The 23364-nt window shown below is 44.8% G+C and overlaps 1 protein-coding gene across 2 annotated transcripts; it reads left to right on the forward strand.

Annotated features, from left to right (window-relative positions):
• The first annotated feature begins 758 nt into the window (after nucleotides 1–758).
• LOC138665386 (centromere-associated protein E-like) lies at nucleotides 759–21975 on the forward strand. 2 transcript variants are annotated; one of them, XM_069752808.1, is made up of 9 exons: nucleotides 759–876; nucleotides 3324–3456; nucleotides 3542–3688; nucleotides 3769–3892; nucleotides 12391–12480; nucleotides 14808–15517; nucleotides 17248–17374; nucleotides 18396–18490; nucleotides 20141–21975. In XM_069752808.1, the coding sequence occupies exons 2-9, from the start codon at nucleotides 3364–3366 to the stop codon at nucleotides 21572–21574; spliced, it is 2820 nt and encodes a 939-aa protein (XP_069608909.1). In that variant the 5' UTR covers nucleotides 759–876; nucleotides 3324–3363; the 3' UTR covers nucleotides 21575–21975. The 2 variants fall into 2 exon arrangements, with proteins under 2 accessions (XP_069608909.1, XP_069608910.1); XM_069752809.1 differs by lacking the exon at nucleotides 12391–12480 and having other exon boundaries at nucleotides 768–876.
• The last annotated feature ends 1389 nt before the right edge of the window (nucleotides 21976–23364 follow it).

A 23364-nucleotide genomic window follows, 5' to 3' on the forward strand; every position in this document is an offset into this window, starting at 1 on the left:
CACTTTGACATTGGACCACCCCTTTAATCCAAGCGATTAACACCTTAAAGAGAAACAAACGTTGAAAAGCCAGAACTGCCGTTTATTAATCACTCGCACCTGTGTAAAAACTGCAATAAAGTGAATGAAACATTATACATAGCCCAAAATGCTGCCAATAAAGACACAAATAACGAGCCGTCACACATCTCCACTGACGGAAATAAAAAACGACGGGTCTCGGAAAATGGCAACAGACATAGTTTATTTTCTTACAATTTTCCTCATTTTTCTTCACCTCTCAATAATAAATGTCTGGAGTCGCCATAAGAGTTTTGGCGGAGAATCCTGGTGCCAGGTCGTGCCCACAGAGCCCGCGCTCCCCCAACACATGGCCCAATCACCAGCTGCCAGGACATTTACTCATCCCACAAAACCCTCATACAGCGATGTCAATGGAAAAATGAAAAAAGGCTCCTGAGAGGAAAAAAAAACAAAAGCACAAAGACAAAACAAAAACGCCTGATTGAGAAGGGGTTAAGCTCAGAAGATCTCTAATCCTCTGCACAGTGTGGAACTCTGAGGTAAAATCACAACTAGTCTCTTCAGAGAGGAGCACAACTCAGCCAGGGGCCACACAGGGCAGGTAATGGCCTTATCACGTGACCACAGTGCAGCAGCACGGCCAGGAGTCTGGCTCCGCCCACACACGTGACTAACACATGGTGCTGACGTCATCAAAGGTTCTTCTGCCGCGACAGTAGTGAGGCTTGGAACGCAGACAGGAAGTGTATGATCACCTAACATCCGGTGTGTAAGTCCTGACAGACCGGGGGCTGCCTCTGCTCTATTAAATGTCTCCTCCGCTTCAGGGGTCGTAAATAGCGGCGGCTACAGGTGAGTGTGGAGGTCTGCAGCCACCGTACTATGGGCGGGGGTTCCCCTGCACACGGCAATTACAGGCTACGGTAATGTGGCTCCATCAATTGTTACTGCGCATTGTCAGCACAGAGGGGGCTGTACAGGTGTGAGTGTGTACAGCGAGGAGTGTGAGTGTGTACAGCGAGGAGTGTGTGTGTGTGTGTGTACGGCGAGGAGTCTGTGTGTGTGTACGGCGAGGAGTGTGTGTGTGTACAGCGAGGAGTGTGTGTGTGTACAGCGAGGAGTGTGTGTGTGTACAGCGAGGAGTGTGTGTGTGTACAGCGAGGAGTGTGTGTGTGTACAGCGAGGAGTGTGTGTGTGTACAGCGAGGAGTGTGTGTGTGTACAGCGAGGAGTGTGTGTGTGTACAGCGAGGAGTGTGTGTGTGTACGGCGAGGAGTGTGTGTACACAGCGAGGGGTGTGTGTGTACACAGCGAGGAGTGTGTGTGTACAGCGAGGAGTGTGTGTGTACAGCGAGGAGTGTGTGTGTGTGTGTGTACGGCGAGGAGTCTGTGTGTGTGTACGGCGAGGAGTGTGTGTGTGTACAGCGAGGAGTGTGTGTGTGTACAGCGAGGAGTGTGTGTGTGTACAGCGAGGAGTGTGTGTGTGTACAGCGAGGAGTGTGTGTGTGTACAGCGAGGAGTGTGTGTGTGTACGGCGAGGAGTGTGTGTACACAGCGAGGGGTGTGTGTGTACACAGCGAGGAGTGTGTGTGTACAGCGAGGAGTGTGTGTGTACAGCGAGGAGTGTGTGTGTACAGCGAGGAGTGTGTGTGTGTACGGCGAGGGGTGTGTGTGTACACAGCGAGGGGTGTGTGTGTACACAGCGAGGAGTGTGTGTGTACAGCGAGGAGTGTGTGTGTACAGCGAGGAGTGTGTGTGTGTGTACGGCGAGGAGTGTGTGTGTGTACAGCGAGGAGTGTGTGTGTGTACAGCGAGGAGTGTGTGTGTGTACAGCGAGGAGTGTGTGTGTGTACAGCGAGGAGTGTGTGTGTGTACGGCGAGGAGTGTGTGTGTGTACGGCGAGGAGTGTGTGTACACAGCGAGGGGTGTGTGTGTACACAGCGAGGAGTGTGTGTGTACAGCGAGGAGTGTGTGTGTACAGCGAGGAGTGTGTGTGTGTACGGCGAGGAGTGTGTGTGTGTACAGCGAGGGGTGTGTGTGTACACAGCGAGGGGTGTGTGTGTACACAGCGAGGAGTGTGTGTGTACAGCGAGGAGTGTGTGTGTGTGTACGGCGAGGAGTGTGTGTGTGTACAGCGAGGAGTGTGTGTGTGTACAGCGAGGAGTGTGTGTGTGTACGGCGAGGAGTGTGTGTGTGTACGGCGAGGAGTGTGTGTGTGTACAGCGAGGAGTGTGTGTGTGTACAGCGAGGAGTGTGTGTGTGTACAGCGAGGGGTGTGTGTGTACACAGCGAGGGGTGTGTGTGTACACAGCGAGGAGTGTGTGTGTACAGCGAGGAGTGTGTGTGTACAGCGAGGAGTGTGTGTGTGTGTACGGCGAGGAGTGTGTGTGTGTACAGCGAGGAGTGTGTGTGTGTACAGCGAGGAGTGTGTGTGTGTACGGCGAGGAGTGTGTGTGTGTACGGCGAGGAGTGTGTGTGTGTACAGCGAGGAGTGTGTGTGTGTACAGCGAGGAGTGTGTGTGTGTACAGCGAGGAGTGTGTGTGTACAGCGAGGAGTGTGTGTGTACAGCGAGGAGTGTGTGTGTGTGTACAGCGAGGAGTGTGTGTGTGTACAGCGAGGTGTGTGTGTGTACAGCGAGGAGTGTGTGTGTACAGCGAGGAGTGTGTGTGTGTACGGCGAGGAGTGTGTGTGTGTACGGCGAGGAGTGTGTGTGTGTACGGCGAGGAGTGTGTGTGTGTACGGCGAGGAGTGTGTGTGTGTACGGCGAGGAGTGTGTGTGTGTACGGCGAGGTGTGTGTGTGTACGGCGAGGAGTGTGTGTGTGTGTACGGCGAGGAGTGTGTGTGTGTGTGTGTGTGTGTGTGTACGGCAAGGTGTGTGTGTGTACGGCGAGGAGTGTGTGTGTGTGTGTGTGTACGGCGAGGAGTGTGTGTGTGTGTGTGTGTACGGCGAGGAGTGTGTGTGTGTGTGTGTACGGCGAGGAGTGTGTGTGTGTGTGTGTACGGCGAGGAGTGTGTGTGTGTGTGTGTACGGCGAGGAGTGTGTGTGTGTGTGTGTACGGCGAGGAGTGTGTGTGTGTGTGTACGGCGAGGAGTGTGTGTGTGTGTACTGTACGGCGAGGAGTCTGTGTGTGTGTGTACGGCGAGGAGTGTGTGTGTGTGTACTGTACGGCGAGGAGTCTGTGTGTGTGTGTACGGCGAGGAGTCTGTGTGTGTGTGTGTGTACGGCGAGGAGTGTGTGTGTAGAATGTAGTAAAGGAGGATTTTATATCATCCTTAAGTGACAAATTTCTGTTCACAGGGGTCGGCTCAGATCTGAAGGTGCATCCTGAAGATATCTTATGCGCCCACTGATAATGGACAAGGATGGGACTCATGTGACTAAGAGGATATTGAAGCTCACCTTGGAGATCATCTGTCTGCTGACTGGTGAGGTGAGGGATTCTCATTGACCCAGTGATTTCTCTTACCTTCTAAAATGTAGTGAATTGTACTGATGTCCTTTACCTCTATTTATAGGAATATACACTTGTCAAGAAATTTGGGGAATATGTGTCACTTAAGTCCATAATGGATCCTGAACTTCAATCGTGGGCACATGAGAGGAAGAATGATCAGAAGATCCTGGAACTCACCAAGAAGATCACTGAGCTCCTGACTGAAGAGGTGAGTGCCACAAGGATTGTCCCAGACAACAGTAACAGTAAGAGAGGTGCCTAAATGGTAATTCTGGTTTTATGTGTCAGGTTCCGTTAAGATGTGAGGACATCATGGTCTGTTTCACTATGGAGGAGTGGGAGTATGTAGAAGAACACATGGATCTGTACAAGAGTGTCATGATGGAAAAACCTGAAACCGTCCCTTCTCATGGTAATTTTTTCCCGAATTTAGATCTTTGTAATTGAAGCATCTGCAAACTGAAAAACCTTAAAGTTGAAGGGATTTTCTAGTCTGAAAATGTGCAGTTAAATGATGTATAGGGGCATGTGTTAATGATGGACCAAAAAGTACCCCTCATTAATATCAGCAACTAACTGCACTCAAATGTCCCATTAACCCTTTAATGAAATTAAGTTGGTTGCTTTTTCCTGCTCTATGTTGTACATTTTTGTCCTTGTGATTTTTGTTGGTGCATCCACTGGATCAGCAACATGAGCATAGCAATATTAACCCCTTCACGGCATGCGCTGTGCTAGTACTGCGCATGTTGTGTCTCCCCCTTTGATGTTGGCTCCGGCGGTGAGCCCACATCTTTCCCGGCCCGGCACATGTCAGCTGTTTTGAACAGCTGACATGTGCCCGGAAGAGCTGCGGGTGGAATCGTGTTCCACCCACGGCTATTAACACGTTAAATGCCACTGACAGTGGCATTTAACAAGCGCTTCCAGCAATCAGAAATCCGCCCATCGATGACCCCCGTCACGTGATCACGGGTCACCGATGGGTTGACATAACAAGCAGAGGTCTCCTTCAGTCCCCCAAAAAACAAGCCCTTACACGGCCATATTGATGAAAAAATAAAAAAGTTATGTCTCTGGGAAGAAAGGGAGCGAAAAACAGAAATGCTAAAAAGAAAAAGGACACTGTCGTGAAGTGGTTAAAAAGCTGTATCTGGCATAATTGACCTTCTAGTGGTCTGATCAAAAAGTGTCGATAGAGTGCGATGACGGCTAGAGGTGTTATAATGGCCCTTTGATCTGCCACCCTAAACATTTGCCAGGGCCTAGTACGATGCAATACAGAAGTGCTGCAGTGTATATCAGCATCCTGTAGGTCAAATTTGTAATTCCTTAATTGGTTTAAAAAATAAAATATTGGAATTGGTCAGTCTATAAGAACCCAAGCTATACAATAATCCTGGTATTTAGCTTTTATTATGGGCAGCAGTGCCTGACCACCTGTCCAGTCCATACTAGCACTCTTTCCCTTCCCCATGACAGCACCGCACATTGAGAGATGGTATCCGCCCCCAGGAACAGGAAACCTGTAGCAGAGATAAAAGAGGGGGCAGCACCTCTCTCCTCAGTTTTGGTTTCCTGTACAGAAATACGTCAGGAGGGATCCCCCTCTGATGTTGCCGGTCAGGAGACCAAGGTCCGGGGGGGGGGGAAACTGCAGCTGGGCGCGGTGGTGCGCGTCTGTGATCCTGGTCATGGGGAGCTGTCTGGCCACGCTCATCCCCTTCCTGGACTCCCCGGCGGCCGCTCCTGTCGGGAGGCTGGGCCGGGGTGCAGGCGTGCCCATCACGACGCTGGCGCCGACTGAATGGGTGACGACTTCCGGCCGCGCCAGAAGTGGCGTCACACGCCGGAGTGGGAGGGTGTGTTGGACGCTTCCAGGCGAAAGTTGTTCCAGGAGCACGCACATCGCTCCACTCATATAAAAACAAGGCAGTGCACAGTAACGAGTGGTGAGCAGCCTCAAGCATGGCGGACCCCGCTACAGATGGACTCGCGCCAGAGGAGGACACACAGCCACCACAAAGCAGAAAAATAGGGTGTGTGCATTATGCAGGGAAACCCTCCCTAAGGCTATGTGCACCCGTTCTGGATTAGGCTTAGGAATTTCTGGTGCGAATTCTGCCTCTCCTGGCAGAAAACACACCTGCGGATTTGTCGCGTTTTTTGTGCATTTTTTTTGCTGCGGTTTTCTTGCGGATTTGCTGCGTTTTTTAGTTTTTTACCCCTGCGGTTTTCTATAATGGAATGGGTACAAAAACGCAGATTCACAAAAAAGAAGTGACATGCTACTTCTTTTAAACCGCAGCGTTCCCGCAGCAGATTTTCCGCAAAGTGTGCACAGCATTTTTTTTTCTCATTGATATACATTATACTGTAAATCAATTGCGGATCTGCAGCGTTTCTGCACTGCAAAAAAATCCGCAACATGTGCACATACCCTAAAACATATGAAAAATGGATCTGTCGGCCATGTATTGAAAAAACAGTAGCCGAAGAGTCGCCATCCCTACTCCAGAGCTTTAAAACTATCATTAGGGATGCGGTGAAGATGTCGGTAAAAGAGCAGTTAAAGGGAACCTGTCACCTGAATTTGGTGGGACCGGTTTTTGGTCATATGGGCGGAGTTTTCAGGTGTTTGATTCACCCTTTCCTTAACCGCTGGCTGCATGCTGGCCGCAATATTGGATTGAAGTTCATTCTCTGTCCTCCGTAGTACACGCCTGCACAAGAGAATGCGGAGAGGCGGTCACAAGGGTACTAGAAATACTGACAAAATTGGACTAGATAATAAACTTTAAAAAGTCAAGACTAAATCCAACCCAGATACAGAAGTTCCTGGCAATCCAGCTAAATTCAATCGAGCAAAAATGCGTTCTCCCAGACAGAAAGATTCATTCCGTCATTCAAAAAAATACGCCAGGTACAGACAGGTCAACCCGTCTCTCTAAGGTCCGCAATGTCACTTCTAGGGGTCCTAACAGTGACAATTCCAGCAGTCAAGTGGTGTGTGTGTGTGTGTGTGTGTATATATATATATATATATATATTTTTTTTTTTTATTTGTTATAGAACAGCAAGTTGTGCTAAAACTACTGAAGCATTGAACAGTTGGACATGTGCATTCAGAAGTTTAGAGAAGCTCACATGAACCCCTTCATGACCCAGCCTATTTTGACCTTAAAGACCTTGCCGTTTTTTGCAATTCTGACCAGTGTCCCGGTATGAGATAATAACTCAGGAACGCTTCAACGGATCCTAGCGGTTCTGAGATTTTTTCGTGACATATTGGGCTTCATGTTAGTGGTAAATTTAGGTCAATAAATTCTGCGTTTATTTGTGATAAAAACGGAAATTTGGCGAAAATTTTGAAAATTTCGCAATTTTCACATTTTGAATTTTTATTCTGTTAAACCAGAGAGATATGTGACACAAAATAGTTAATAAATAACATTTCCCACATGTTTACTTTACATCAGCACAATTTTGGAAACAAAATTTTTTTTTGTTAGGAAGTTATAAGGGTTAAAATTTGACCAGCGATTTGTCATTTTTACAACGAAATTTACAAAACCATTTTTTTTAGGGACCACCTCACATTTGAAGTCAGTTTGAGGGGTCTATATGGCTGAAAATACCCAAAAGTGACACCATTCTAAAAACTGCACCCCTCAAGGTACTCAAAACCACATTCAAGAAGTTTATTAACCCTTCAGGTGCTTCACAGCAGCAGAAGCAACATGGAAGGAAAAAATGAACATTTAACTTTTTAGTCACAAAAATGATCTTTTAGCCTCAATTTTTTCATTTTCACATGTGCAACAGGATAAAATGGATCCTAAAATGTGTTGGGCAATTTCTCCTGAGTACACTGACACCTCACATGTGGAGGTAAACCACTGTTTGGGCACATGGTAAGGCTCGGAAGGGAAGGAGCGCCATTTGACTTTTTGAATTATTTCCATCGTTAGCGGACACCATGTCGCGTTTGGATAGCTCCTGTGTGCCTAAACATTGGCGCTCCCCCACAAGTGACCCCATTTTGGAAACTAGACCCCCCCCCAAGGAACTTATTTAGATGCCTAGTGAGCACTTTAAACCCTCAGGTGCTTCACAAATTGATCTGTAAAAATGAAAAAGTACTTTTTTTTCACAAAAAAATTCTTTTCGCCTCAATTTTTTCATTTTCACATGGGCAGGAGGATAAAATGGATCATAAAATTTGTTGGGCAATTTCTCCCGAGTACGCCGATACCTCATATGTGGGGGTAAACCACTGTTTGGGCACTCGGCAGGGCTCGGAAGGGAAGGCGCGCCATTTGACTTTTTGAATGGAAAATTAGCTCCAATTGTTAGCGGACACCATGTCGCGTTTGGAGAGCCCCTGTGTGCCTAAACATTGGAGCTCCCCCACAAGTGACCCCATTTTGGAAACTAGACCCCCCAAGGAACTTATCTAGATGCATATTGAGCACTTTAAACCCCCAGGTGCTTCACAGAAGTTTATAACGCAGAGCCATGAAAATAAAAAATAATTTTTCTTTCCTCAAAAATGATTTTTTAGCCTGGAATTTCCTATTTTGCCAAGGATAATGGGAGAAATTGGACCCCAAATATTGTTGTCCAGTTTGTCCTGAGTACGCTGATACCCCATATGTGGGGGTAAACCACTGTTTGGGCGCACGGCAGGGCTAGGAAGGGATGGCACGCCATTTGGCTTTTTAAATGGAAAATTAGCTCCAATCATTAGCGGACACCATGTCACGTTTGGAGAGCCCCTGTGTGCTTAAACATTGGAGATCCCCCAGAAATGACACCATTTTGGAAACTAGACCCCCAAAGGAACTAATCTAGATGTGTGGTGAGGACTTTGAACCCCCAAGTGCTTCACAGAAGTTTATAACGCAGAGCCATGAAAATAAAAAAAAAAAATTATTTTCTCAAAAATGATCTTTTAGCCTGCAATTTTTTATTTTCCCAAGGGTAACAGGAGAAATTTGACCCCAAAAGTTGTTGTCCAGTTTCTCCTGAGTACGCTGATACCCCATATGTGGGGGTAAATCACTGTTTGGGCACATGCCGGGGCTCGGAAGTGAAGTAGTGACGTTTTGAAATGCAGACTTTGATGGAATGCTCTGTGGGCGTCACGTTGCGTTTGCAGAGCCCCTGATGTGGCTTAACAGTAGAAACCCCCCACAAGTGACCCCATTTTGGAAACTAGACCCCCAAAGGAACTTATCTAGATGTGTGGTGAGCACTTTGAACCCCCAAGTGCTTCACAGACGTTTACAACGCAGAGCCGTGAAAATAAAAAATCATTTTTCTTTCCTCAAAAATTTTTAGCAAGCATTTTTTTTAGATTCACAAGGGTAACAGGAGAAATTGGACCCCAGTAATTGTTGCGCAGTGTCTCCTGAGTACACTGATACCCCATATGTGGGGGTAAACCACTGTTTGGGCACACGTCAGGGCTCGGAAGTGAGGGAGCACCATTTGACTTTTTGAATACGAGATTGGCTGGAATCAATGGTGGTGCCATGTTGCGTTTGGAGACCCCTGATGTGCCTAAACAGTGGTAACCCCTCAATTCTACCTCCAACACTAACCCCAACACACCCCTAACCCTAATCCCAACTGTAGCCATAACCCTAATCACAACCCTAACCGCAACACACCCCTAACCACAACCCTAACCCCAACACACCCCTAACCCTAACCACAACCCTAATTCCAACCCTAACCCTAAGGCTATGTGCCCACGTTGCGGATTCGTGTGAGATATTTCCGCACCATTTTTGAAAAATCTACGGGTAAAAGGCACTGCGTTTTACCTGCGGATTTTTCGCGGATTTCCAGTGTTTTTTGTGCGGATTTCACCTGCGGATTCCTATTGAGGAACAGGTGTAAAACGCTGCGGAATCCGCACAAAGAATTGACATGCTGCGGAAAATACAACGCAGCGTTTCCGCGCGGTATTTTCCGCACCATGGGCACAGCTGATTTGGTTTTTCATATGTTTACATGGTACTGTAAACCTGATGGAACACTGCTGCGGATCCGCAGCCAAATCCGCACCGTGTGCACATGGCCTAATTCTAAAGGTATGTGCACACGCTGCGGAAAACGCTGCGGATCCGCAGCGGTTTCCCATGAGTTTACAGTTCAATGTAAACCTACGGGAAACAAAAATCGCTGTACACATGCTGCGGAAAAACTGCACGGAAACGCAGCGGTTTACATTCCGCAGCATGTCACTTCTTTGTGCGGATTCCGCAGCGGTTTTACAACTGCTCCAATAGAAAATCGCAGTTGTAAAACCGCAGTGAAATGCGCAGAAAAAAACGCGGTAAATCCGCAGCGGTTTAGCACTGCGGATTTATCAAATCCGCAGCGGAAATATCCGCAGAGGAACAGAATACGTGTGCACATACCGAAACCCTAGCCCTAACCCTAACCCTATTCTAACATTAGTGGAAAAAAAAAATTTCTTTATTTTTTTATTGTCCCTACCTATGGGGGTGACAAAGGGGGGGGGGTCATTTATTATTTTTTTTATTTTGATCACTGAGATAGATTATATCTCAGTGATCAAAATGCACTTTGGAATGAATCTGCCGGCCGGCAGATTCGGCGGGCGCACTGCGCATGCGCCCGTCATTTTGGAAGATGGCGGCGCCCAGGGAGAAGACGGACGGGACCCCGGCTGGATCGGTAAGTATGATGGGGTGGGGGGGACCACGGGGGGGGGGGGGGAATCGGAGCGCGGGAGGGGTGGAACGGAGCACGGGGGGGCTGGAACGGAGCACGGGGGGGTGGAACGGAGCACCGGGGGGGGTGGATCGGAGTGCAGGGGGGGTGATTGGAGCACGGGGGGAGCGAACAAGAGCACGGGGGGGGAGCGGAGCACTGGACGGAGGGGAGCCGGAGCAGTGTACCGGCCAGATCGGGGGGCTGGAGGGGCGATCGGTGGGGTGGGGGCACATTAGTATTTCCAGCCATGGCCGATGATATTTCAGCATCGGCCATGGCTGGATTGTAATATTTCACCCGTTATAATAGGTGAAATATTACAAATCGCTCTGATTGGCAGTTTCACTTTCAACAGCCAATCAGAGCGATCGTAGCCACGAGGGGGTGAAGCCACCCCCCCCTGGGCTAAACTACCACTCCCCCTGTCCCTGCAGATCGGGTGAAATGGGAGTTAACCCTTTCACCCGGCCTGCAGGGACGCGATCTTTCCATGACGCCACATAGGCGTCATGGGTCGGAATGGCACCGACTTTCATGACGCCTACGTGGCGTCATGGGTCGGGAAGGGGTTAAGTTCAACTGAAAATGTTAGAGTGCGTTTTATGTTCATCCTGAAATTTCATCTGAAAGCCAAATATCCCTCATGTTTTGTTATTAGTGTAGAATTGAAAAAGCATAGTAGAAAAGTCTGGGAAACAAGGCTGCACATTTTGAACTGAAAGCTTTAACTCATAGCACTATTTTATGGTTATAAACTCCTTTTTATAAGGCTAGATGCAGGAAATAAGGTTGAGAAGTAGCGAAATAATTTCAATAACTTTTATATTAAATATCCACATCAAAGCATCTCTAACCAGAAACAGGTTAATGATATACATCTCATCTGGTTTTCTATTCATGTCTGTCCGCACACGTTTCCAATTTAAAGATCCACAAAGCTTCTCAGTTCCGAAGACTACAGCATCGATCTTCTCCCCTTCTGCGTTGAGGTATTTTATCAATAGCATTAACCCTTAGATGACTGACATCACTGGTATGTACACGTAAAAAGTGTTGTGATGCACCAGATAAGCTGCAAGTAGTAGGGTTCTGTTCATCACAGATATTCTCGGCAATGAAGGGGGGCGTACTCTCCCCAGCTTCTTAGGTGCACTGCACATGTCCGGGGGCACATCCTAACAATGTAATCTGACATCCACCAAAGACCGTACCCAAAAGGAGAACACTAAGCATGGCTGTGCCCCTTGGACATGCGCAGTCTGTTTCTGAAACTGGAGAACGCACACCCAGCTTTATTACCCCCGGATATCAAAGGACGAAAGTAGAAGTTTTAAGTACGGTATTTGCAATAATGTATTCTCTTTATATTCTTATATAGTTTCCTGCCTCTAGTCTTAAAAAAAGGAATCTATATCCATAGACCTAGTGCTATATTCAGTTGGAAACGCGTAGGAATTTCCCCTTGAATTTCTTTTTGTGTTTTTTTTTTTTTTTTTTTTTTTTTTTTTTAATTATATGCTAGTAAAGGCTATTTTTCTACTGAATATCATTTTTGGATGCGATGCTGGACTTTTACACTTTACCCCATTATAAACTGGTATTACTAGGATTTTTTTTTTCCCAGTTTTCATAAAATCCCTAGTTATATGACTCCTCATATATTCTCGAGCTGTGTTTCCAGCCGCCCACACACCTGCAATCTGACAACCATACTATACATAAGGAAAAAGCTGTAAATGACTGAAAGGGTGAGCACCAGCTCATGAATTTCAAATACTTCTCGGCTTTTGCTCATAATGGAGAGGACTGGTCACTGCAGCTGATAACAACCAAAAGTAAAAAAAAGCAATTCAGTGTTGGAAGCACTTCTGAAACTTCTTCTGATAGAGTACCTTTTAGCTACACCATTTGCACAGGTGCGACTGAGTATGGAGGGACAGCTGACAAGGATATGCCAGAAGATATGGTCATCGTGAAGTAAGCAGAAAGTTGGCATCATATGTGCAGAGACACAAATTTCCAAAGTGCTGCTCTGAGGGCAGCAGTCCATAGAAATACAGCTTCATTGACCCAAGCATTGTATTTTGGTGCTCTGATTTCTGAGGTCACAGTATGGAAGGGACTATCTTTTACTCTGGTTTTCATTTTGTGTATTGATAGTGGACATAACCTCTGTGGATATATGTGAAACATTGAAGGCAGTTCCTCCATGCCCAAGCATCAATGACAAGGAAGGTGCTACTATAGAGGGTAAGAGTTCGGGGATAATGTGTGTCTAACGAGCTTTGTCGCCAATGTACACGTTAACTAACGCGTGCTTACTTACATTCACCTGCGGCAATTACTGTTTGGTTTACATCTGAACGATTGTTGGTACGGACATTGTTTCTGAAAATGGAGGTCTTCAGTCTGCACTTCTCTAGGCGATACCTACCACTGTAGGATACTCCTTTATTGCATTTTTATAGACTTTTTGTCACTGTGCACTATATTTGAATAGATACAATTCATGTTATAGTAATACATGCCTCTTTTTTTTCTTCCCGTATACAAGTAACACTCCCCTGATGACATCTCATTATTAAGAAAAAAAATGCGTTGGGAGGGAATCTTTTGGTGTGGCTATCAGAGCCTTATTTGGGGACTACCCTTGTTAGAGCTGGAGCAAACATATGGGACACGATAGGGTAAACTAAGGTGAAAATGGGATCCAGCTATCCCTAGAATCTTACAGAACTGGATGTCCCTTGGCTCAAATGGGTGAGATATGAATATTTTATGTACACTGGCACTTTTTCATTTAGTTTGTCTTGTGTATTTATGGCACTAGATAACTATGTGCAGAATTAAAGTGACAGGTGTACTCATTATTGTTGGGTTTTTTTTTATTACAGAAGCAATAAGTTATGTTTTAATAGAGTTTTTATATGCTGGTTATAGGACATTATCCATTATCTGGATGGTTTGGTCTTTGATAGGAAGGCTCTGCACCCACCTTACCCTGGTATTGCTCCTGCATATATAAAAACCTACCTATGGGTAGGTTGTGGTCTTCTTTCAAGTATATCTCACTTGTCATGGGCTTACCGCAACATAGAAGAGCCAGAAGACCGCAGCATCTTCTTTTCCTCCTACTCCTGCAGTGGTTAGATGCACTTCACCTTTGTCTAAAACAGTGTAAATTTCTTCTGGCAGTGCAGGAGTTAATCTTTCCTGTTGAGAACTCCCTGGAGCTAAGGCACTCAGCTGTGCACTGTTAGCCACTACCATCTCCTATGTAATCTGTTTCCTGGCTAGCTCTCATTGTCAGGCCTAGCTTTTGCTACATGGTTGGTGGTTGTTGTTGGTGGTTATTAGAGTAGGTGGTTGGTGGATTTATCTGTGACTGTTGCTAACTTTTGAGTGTGTGTGTTAATCTTTCTTGTCCTACTTTGGTTTAACCCCATCCTCCACTCTCCGCTGCATTCCTCTGTTATTTGTGTGTGTGTGTGTGTGTGTGTGTGTGTGTGTGTGTGTGTGTATATTTGTATGTTTGGTATTTTTAGTTACCCCTGTTCGTATTACCTTGTATGTCTGGTAGGTGTATTACGGTACACTACTACTCCCCCCTTCTCCGGGTGGGGAAAGGGTACAGACTGAGGGCGGATTCAGGAGCTAAGGCAAGGCATGTGGCCCTGGCGTCTTCACCAACAGTATTAATCTGGGGAGCAGATTACATAGGAGATGGTAGTGGCTAACCGTGCACAGCTGAGAGCCTTAGCTCCAGGGAGTTCTCAACAGGAAAGATTAACTCCTGCACTGCCAGAAGAAATTTACACTGTTTTAGACGAAGGTGAAGTGCATCTAACCGTTAGGGACAGGGAAGGATTGTGACATCACCAGTGTTCTTCCTCAATAGGGCCCAAATTTGCCTCCCACTTCTTTGTAATACAATGCGTATTGCTCCAATATTCTTCTCTCAAGATGTATCCTTACTTCTGGATTACTATCCTTCAGTGTTGCCAGTTGATGCTTTTTTAGAAGCCACTCGGTGAGATCTCAACACTATATACAAAGTCTTTGTGCAGGTATTCCTCTTAGTACAGCATGAGCAGTAGTGAGGGAACGTCCTGCACACAGACTTTGGGCAGCAGTTGACGAGATCCTAAAGGTGCATGTACTGGGCAGTTGAAATGGCAAAGCCTTTGGGATGGAGTTAAAGTAAGAAATCATGTTCCAAAAAGTCATAACTTTTAATGTCTGGATGACAGCTTTTTAAAAAAAAAAATGCTTTAGCTGCTCTTTAAGCAGACATGCTATCTAATCACGTTTTTGTTTCTGTACAATGGTACTCATGCCCGCTGCGTTGGTTTCTTCATTCTCAGTGTCTATTGATTAGTGGGTAACTATATATTGGGTGTTTTTCCAGCATATGCTTCCAAATTCTGCTCTTGCCCCTTCAGCTGGTCTCTCTTGGTATCTATTTTGGCACAATGATTTTTCGTTTATGAAGATATTGCACGACTATTGCACTCAGTTGTAGCTGGTCGTGGTTACATTTCACTCATTCAGTCTTTCTTTCTGGTATTCCAATATAGATGAATCAAGGTATACAAGTACGTCAGATACTTGTGAGAGTCCATCGTATTCACTTGATTGTACAGAGGACGACTTTGACCTTTCGCAGGACAGTGATGAAAAATATGGAGATGGACCATATAACCAAGAAGAAGTTGACGACAAAAAGATGGAAGAAAGTGATGATGTATCCCAACAGAATAATGAAGAGTATCACACTGCTTCCGATGGTAGTGGAGAAGATGAGACAAACTCTTGTGACTGGAAACTGGACGTTGATTATATTTCAAAGGACTGTAAGGAGGAAATTGGGGATCTCCCAGAGGCCTATAAAGAGGAAATGGATGATCTCATGGAGGCCTGTAAGGCAGAAATGGATAATTTCACAGAGGATTGTAAGGATGAAATTGATGAACTCACTGAGGACTGTAGGGAGCAAATGGAAGCCCTCACAGAGGACTGTAAGGATGAAATGGATGAACTCGCAGAGGACAGTAGGGAGGAAATGGATGATCTCGGTGAGCACTGTAAAGCGGCAAAGGAGGATCTCCGAGAGGACCGTAAAGAGGAAACTGAGAAACTTGGAGAAGACTGTAAAGAGGAAATAGAGGATCTCAGAGAGGATTGTAAGGAGGAAACTGAGAATACCAGGAAGGATTGCAAACAGGAAAAGGCAAGAAAACGAAGTCACTGTAAATATGAAGATGACCGGGTTCAGCAGTATTTTGAGGTAGAGAGAAATGCAGAATATATTTTTTCCATAGTAATGTACTTTGTCAAATGTAATGTGCAGGAAAATATCATTTGAACTATGTTTGTGTAATTGGAACAACAGTTCATGATTGGAGGGGTGCGGGAGGCTGTTATAGTCACCGCTCACTACACTGCCTATATGTGCATATATATACAAGCAAGCTGTCCACCAAGGAGCAGGGGTCGTGATAACTAGAGATATGGGAATATCTTCGGTTTCCTTCATTATTCGGCAAGCTTTAGCGCCTACCGAACAAGCTGCCCCGGGAACCCAGATACCTGGAGCTTTCCGGCTGGTTTTCTGTTCCGCTCCGCAGCTGCATGTGTCGAGCTGTGTGACACTCACAACACATGCATGGAGAGCCCAACAAACAGGCTCTCCATGCATGCGTTGTGATTATCACACAGCCCGACACATGCAGCTGCGGCGCTGATCAGCAGGAGCGCTCCAGGTATCTGGGTTCCCGCGGCAGCTTGTTCGGTAAGCGCTATAGCTTGCCGACTATGGATAGAGCCGAAGATATTTGCTTATCTCTAGTTATCACTGTAGAGTGAGCTGTGACTGTTACAGCCCCCTGCACCATCTTGGTGACAAAGAGCAACTGCAGGGAGAAAATAACTGCATTTTCTCCTTTTAGCTGCCTTCTACTTACCCTGCCAACGTTTATCTGCAGGTTACTACTAAATCTCCAAGTAAATAGAATAGGTGATGGGTTCCCTTTAAGTCCTTAGCCATTCACTTGAATTTCTTGGGTGTTTTTAATGTAGGGATTATGGTGCAGCAGCAGTTTGGTTACTGGAACTCATAGATTCCTATGAGATCTCTACTCTTGAAAAAATATGTTTTTTTTTTTTTTTTTATTCTGTTTTCATTTTAATAACTGTTTGGTATTCAGTTGTCATTGTAGCCTTCATAATGGCAAAAAGGATTTCTGTTGCACACACATCTAATTAAAAATTCTGTTGCATAGATCTTCTGACTTTTATTTTTTAGTAGATACTTGTATCCTCAGGAACTAACAATTCTGGAACATCTGTTAAGCCCCACCCACTGCCGCACCTCTTCCTTCAGCTCCGCCTACGTCGGTATGCGTCCTGCATACCCTATATTTAACATTGGCTACGCGGATGCCTCCGCATGTGTCGTCTTGATGCTGCGCTGACCTGCGTCAAACGCAACATGTTGGGATTTTGTTGCGGTCGGCGCAGCTTCAAAACAACGCATGTGGAGGCAACCGCATACATCCGCATGGCCTGCGTACCCAATTTTAAAGATGGGGTACGCATGCAGATGTAGGCGGAGCTGAAGGAAGAGGCGTAGCAGTGGGCGGAGCTTCACGGAGGAAGAAGGCTGCCATCCGCAGCCCTGCCGAACGCTAGTGTGAAACCAGCCTTAGTCTGTGTTGTGCTGTTCGTCTGTTATTCCTGTTAGAAATGTGTAAATAAATTGGCAAATGGTCTTACACCTTGGGTCCCCAATCAGGGCTAATAATTGAAATGTGTATGGAGACACCCTTTTCAAGGAAATGGAAACGTGCTCTTTGTATTCGGGAAGAACAGCCGGGTAATAGCAGGTATAAGAACAGATTGTGCAATGCTACAATTTATTAAAAACGGACATGGGGGGGGGGGAGTGACCGATTCTTGTAAGGAGGGAAACGCCTAAATACAATTGCAAGCCTAACGGTGCATTTTTATAATCCTTAGGAAGAGTTGTTAAAAGATGTGAAAATTGAGGTGATATCGGATGGTGAATGGGAGGAAGAGACTTCTTGGTGGGGTGAACCAGGAAGAGATATCTTCATGGAGGAAAATCTTGAAGACCTCCGCCCGGGTAAGAGGTTATGTTATTACTATATATGTCTTTGTTACTTGTTCCCATGAACCTCCTTCATGATTGGCTCCGAACATAATTAAAGGGAAGCTGTCAGTAGGATCATGCCTCCTAAACTCTATTTATTGGCATGGAAGTCACAAAGTTGAATAAGTGATACCTTGATATCTGCGATCCATTGTTTCATTGGATAGAAACTGCATAGAAATACATTTGTTTTTCCTATTATGTAAATGAACTGTTGAGCTCTATGTGCCGGACACTGATGCACCTGAGAATCTGCCTCCAGAGTTTATTAGAAATCAAAGGGGTCATTACCAGTGTGAGACATGTAATGACTGACAGTCTGCTCTCTTGATCTACATGCCTTACACTGGTAATTCCTTGTTTTATTTAAAATGTGCTCTGGAGGCAGATTTCCAGGGAGATCTGTGTTCGGCCCATAGATTTTAACATCTCATTTAAATGTTAAGAAAAAAATGTGAATTTCACCGGAGTAAAACGTCTGTTCTTCGGTATCATTTTATTCAGTTTCCTATGACCTACAATCCCATATAGACGGCATGGGAGGGTTGATCTTACTGACAGATTCCCCTTAAGAAGAGCACGTAATTATGAGGGAATAACTGCTGATATACCAATTGATGTTTTCAATAATGAGCTATTCTTATCTGAAATCTCTAGAATAGGACCTCACTTTCTTATTTTGTGGGGGTCCACCATTGGGACCCCTTACAGTGATATAGAAGTTGAATTTCTTTTTTTTTCTTTTTTTAATTGTAAGAATTGAATAAGGTTCAACCTGTTGGTTAAAGAGCCAACCAAATAATAAACCCTTTTCAAATCCTTATGTTCAAGGGTTGACATTCAGGTATGTGGACTGCAGCCTCGTGCAAATGTCCTAAAGGGAAAGGCACACAAAAATGTCAAATTCATTTGTCAGCGCACAACAAAAGTGAATATACCAAAACCTAGGTGTTATCAAGCTAAACAAGTGTTGTTGTTTTTTTCTTTTATACAGATTTACTGAAAAACAGAATGATTGCTGAGCCGCATCCAAGCACATTTTATCCTCACTCTAAAAAAGTAGATGGCGGTGTATCTCGGGATTATCAGGTAAACCTCTTATCAAGAAAATTTGTCTCTAGGGTGGCTTTGACTCTCATAGCATCCAGATTAATGTGCCTTAACCTTGATCACCTTCGAGGATACTTTTTTTTTTTTTTATTCTTAAAATTCAGTTTTTGATTTATGTGGACAGACCACATGACAGATGAATGTGCAGGAAAACAAAAGCCTGTAAAAGCCAAATGGTGCAACATTTTTTATGAAACACAATTTCAAAAATATTTATCCCAAACAAATATATTTAAAGAGGTATTCTCAAGTGGTCTATTGATAAACTCACAGTTTTGCAGTCTCCTTATTTCCTGTTTTTTTGGGGGGGGCAGGCACTACTCTTTAAGTTACAGTTCTCATCAGTAGCACATCGGTAGGCCTGAGCTTTATAGTTTTACTGTAACACATTCAGTTTTGAATCAATTGTTCTGGAGTGCACACTGCTATCATTATATTTATGCATAAAGATAAAAGGGCACTTATATAAGCACACAGCTCAGGAAAGGGAGAGCCATGATTAGGAGGACTGCAATGGAATCAGATGATAGAGGTGGCTGGTGATTTTTCAAGATTTATAACAGCAGCTTGTCAGGAGCTGATGGAAAGGGAGGTCAGCAGCTAACCACTGTACAGAAATCTGTTTGCTGCAGAGAGAAGACTGAGATCTTAGTCTCAGCTGATGCACACATTGTTATGACAAACTCATTAGCCAATGTAAATCGACAGCATGGCAACCAATCGGGCAAATCTGTTGAGTGCACTGATTGGCTGTCAGAGATTAACTTCAGAGTGTTAGCAAATGCCAGAAACTGTAAGCATTTGTGGAGACTTGCTGGTGGACCTGAGAGAAGGTACAGCAGTGTTTATTTCTAGTGATGAGCGAGTGTAATTGTTGCTCGGGTGACCTTCGAGTATTTGTTATTGTTCAGAGATTTAGTTTTCATCACGGCAGCTGAATGATTTACAGCTATTAGCCAGGCTGAGTACATGTGGGCGATGCCTGGTTGGTAGGTAATCCACACATGTAATCAAGCTGGCTAATAGCTGTAAATCATGCTGATGAGGCAATGAAAACTTAATCTCTGAGCAGTCCTAAATACTCGGAGACCACTTGAGCGTGCTCGGGAAAACTCGAGCAACGAGTACACTCGCTCATCACTATTTATTTCTTTATAATGACCTGCAGCAGAGCGCCTTCATTTAACGCCTTGCCTGTAGTGTAATTACTGGGCTGACTCAGCCAGGGTCTGGGCAGTCACTAGAGACCGTACTCCTTGGAAACCAGCTGTACACTATGTAAGATGAAAGTTGTCATATCAGGAGAACCACAGCAGATGGAAAAACAAGTTCATTGCAGACATGCTTATTTTCATTCTGGCTAACAAAAGCAATGTAATAACATGTGAATATTCTTTTTAAATTTAAAAACAAAATGTCCTCAAGGTGGACAACCCCTTTACATAAGCCTTCAGCAGTACAATAGGGTGAGAATTGACAGTGCAGCTGAATCTTTGCTCAAGTGCAGTGGTGCAGCCATTGACCACCTTGGTTGGAGTAGTTTTAACCACTTGCTGCCAGTTGCATAGTGTAGTTTTGCGTTCCAGATCTTTAATATGATGATTCTTAACCCCCTTTTGTTTCTAACAGCTTCCTGTTCTGCCTGGAGAACGAGCAAATAAAAGCAGTCCACAAGCTATGCTTAATTGTCACATTAATAATGGAACTGCAACACTAAATGTTAATTCAAGCAATTGTACAAAAACTTTTCCTCCTTGTCAAGGTGAGCTGATGTCCCAGTTCAACGTTCCTGCCTCTCAAGAACATGTGCAAATCGGGCAGCTGCAAAAAAATATAAACACTGCCAGGAAAACTACCTCTGATATTCAGACACTACAAAATTTTTTGAGTGAAAGGAACGAAAATAGAAGAATTGAAGAAATGCCTCACACAGAGTTGGATACACTGCTCTCAAAATTTATTCTGGTGGTGAAGCGAAAAGATGGCAATGAATATGAGCCCCACACCCTCCGCTGTATGGTAGGAAGTATTGACCGCTACTTGAAGGAACACAGCTACAACCACACAATCATTTATGGGAACAGCAAAGATTTTCCACTTACAAAACAGTCACTAAATGCAAAAATCAAATTTCTAAAAAAAATTGCAGAGAGCAATCCACCAATCAGGCAGGAGGCTTTAACCGACGACGACATTAACCATCTCTACAAGGCTGGAACTCTGTCCTTGGATAACCCAACAAGTTTACTAAACTTGGTATTCTTTAATAATGGGATTCATTTCGCTTTACGGACAAAGGAGCAGTACGCCCTCCAGTGGGGCGACATCAAGTTAAAAATTGACTCCAGGGGGAACCAATACTTAGAGTATTCCGATCGGCAAACTGAAACTTTAGAAAATCGCAAGAATGTAAGGCAATTGAAACCCAGGATATATGCAACTCCGCATATTCCAGACCGGGACCCCGTAAATGCCTACTTAAAATATCAAAGCTTCAGGCCGGGTGTCATGATGACACCAGATTCTCCATTTTATTTGGCACCAAATGTGAACTACAATCCAGCATTTTCTGAATGGTACAGGTCGACAAAAATAGGAATACAAAAAATTCGAGCCATGATGTCAACTATGAAGATTCGGGCTTCATTGCCAGAGTCAAAAAAGAAAGTTAGCTACATAACAAAAAGAAGGCTAGCCGAAAGATTGACACAGCACACATTAGCCTCAGGGGCAATGGTGCCGACGAGTCAACAAAATCACTTGCATAGCTTTAACAACAAGCCGACTGTTATGGACATGAAGCAACATAAGCCAGGAATGAATATAAATAATTTACACTCGACCTTGACACGGCCATCACAAGAAAGGCTACCCATCGTGAGCAGCATCCAACCCCACCCTTCAACCAGCAGATATGGAGAATTACCTGTTCATAAAAGAAGCTTCTTGGCAGCACAGATTGCCCAACAGCGTAACTCGAACATGTACCTAAACTACCAGTACTTGACTTCTGAGGAACCAGCAACAAAGCGCAAGCCTATGTATGACTTTAAAAAAGAATAACGTTCCTCACGTCTCACTGTAATGTAAGCGTCCGGCACGTCTGACCTTTTAGAAGGAACTTTTGAAAATAGCAGTCATCTAGACTTTTTTATTTGACTTTTTTATTTTAGTCTTATTGATGTTTTTTCACAAGGCTTTTTAAGCTATATTTATTCAACTTTTTAACTAAGTTGTTCAATGCTTATTTAAAAGAAATTTAACTTCTACACATTTTTTTTTCTGAGTTTTTATTTAATGGAATTTTAAAATTGTGAACTTTTCTCAGGCTTTTAGATTGTTCCTTTTTTCCCATTGTAATATAAGTTGATAAAATGTAAGAATCTATTTTTCCATGATTGGGACTTGAAGTAAGAACTGTCCTGTGTGAACTGCAGAAGTATGAGTAAAAGAAATATGAAAAAGTGGTTTGTCATCAAACAGTAAAAGTACAGCTTTTCATGAGCAGTACAAGGAAGAAAGGTTGCGATAAATTAGATTACTTGCAAAATTTAGTGTTTTTCCTTCCTGACTCTCTGAAGAGCAGGTATCTTACAAAATTCTCACTACTATGTATTACAGGGATTGTTCCATTTAAAAAAAACGTACATTTTAATTAATAGATCCATCCAAGAAGAAAAGAAAAGGCAGCACTCACCGATCCTTCCAAGAGAGGTAACTTTATTTGCGTACATTAAAATCTTCACGGCCGGGGGTGCAGATTTTCGGAGTGCGGCAAGCCTGACGACGGCCGTTTCGCGCCCACCTGGCGCTTCCACGGGTCAGTGAGTGAGCGTTCAGGGTGACGGAGGAAGTAGGTGCGCGGAGGTATAACCCCGCCCCACCCAACGGCCAACTCCTTTACAAAATACATAAAAACAACTTAAAAACAGTAACTTTGTGCACAAATCACCTTAACAAGTAATCTTCTGAACTATAATCATTACATGAAAATCCTTAATATTACTAACCAACAAGCTGGCACTATACTAGCTGATCTCAAAGAGACTAATCCTATGAAATCTGATCTTAAAGGGAACGGGCCACCCTATTCTCAGAACCGCTCTCCTTAAACAGTGACTCTCGGAGGCGCATGCGCGGGATTTGGCCGGGTCGGACATGACCTGCTGAGCTCCGCAACCCAACAAGCCAAGCTAACCCCTTTAAGCACCGGGACCGCGGCGAAAATTACAGCCGCAGCGAGGACTCACCACCGGGCACCGCTGGAGCGACTATGCCGAAGAAAGGGAGCGCAGGTCAGTCGGCAAGCCGCACAATAGAAGAGCTCCTCATGAGCAGCAGCGTGGGCAAGATGGCCGCCGCAGCAGCTCCTTCTCCAGCCTCCCTCACAGCGGTAAGCAGCGGCGCTGACAGAGAGGAGCCCAGCACAGCAGGGGAGACAGTGGTTCCCACAGCAGCACTAATTAAAACACTGCAAGAGACATTCCGCTCAGAGCTGAAATCAGTTATGAGTAATGTTACCTCACAGATCCAAGAGATCATGCAGCGCACCTCCAACCTGGAGGATAAGATGGAGGCGGCAGTGGGGGCTCTGGAGGAGGATCAGGAGATTATCAAGGTCCACACAGAGCATATTCTGGAAATGGAGCTAAAATGTGAGGACTTTGAGAACAGATCCCGTAGAGGAAATATACGTATTAGAGGCCTCCCAGAGTCAGTGATGGCTCTTAAAGATACGGCTGCAGCGCTGTTTAAAGCACTACTCCCAGAAGTAGATCCCTCATTGCTGCACATTACTAGAATCCACAGAGCCTTGGGCAGACCGAGAACATCAGATCTCCCTAGGGATGTTG

This window comes from Ranitomeya imitator, chromosome 2 (genome assembly GCF_032444005.1).
Source record: "Ranitomeya imitator isolate aRanImi1 chromosome 2, aRanImi1.pri, whole genome shotgun sequence".
Classification (NCBI taxonomy): Eukaryota; Metazoa; Chordata; class Amphibia; order Anura; family Dendrobatidae; genus Ranitomeya; species Ranitomeya imitator.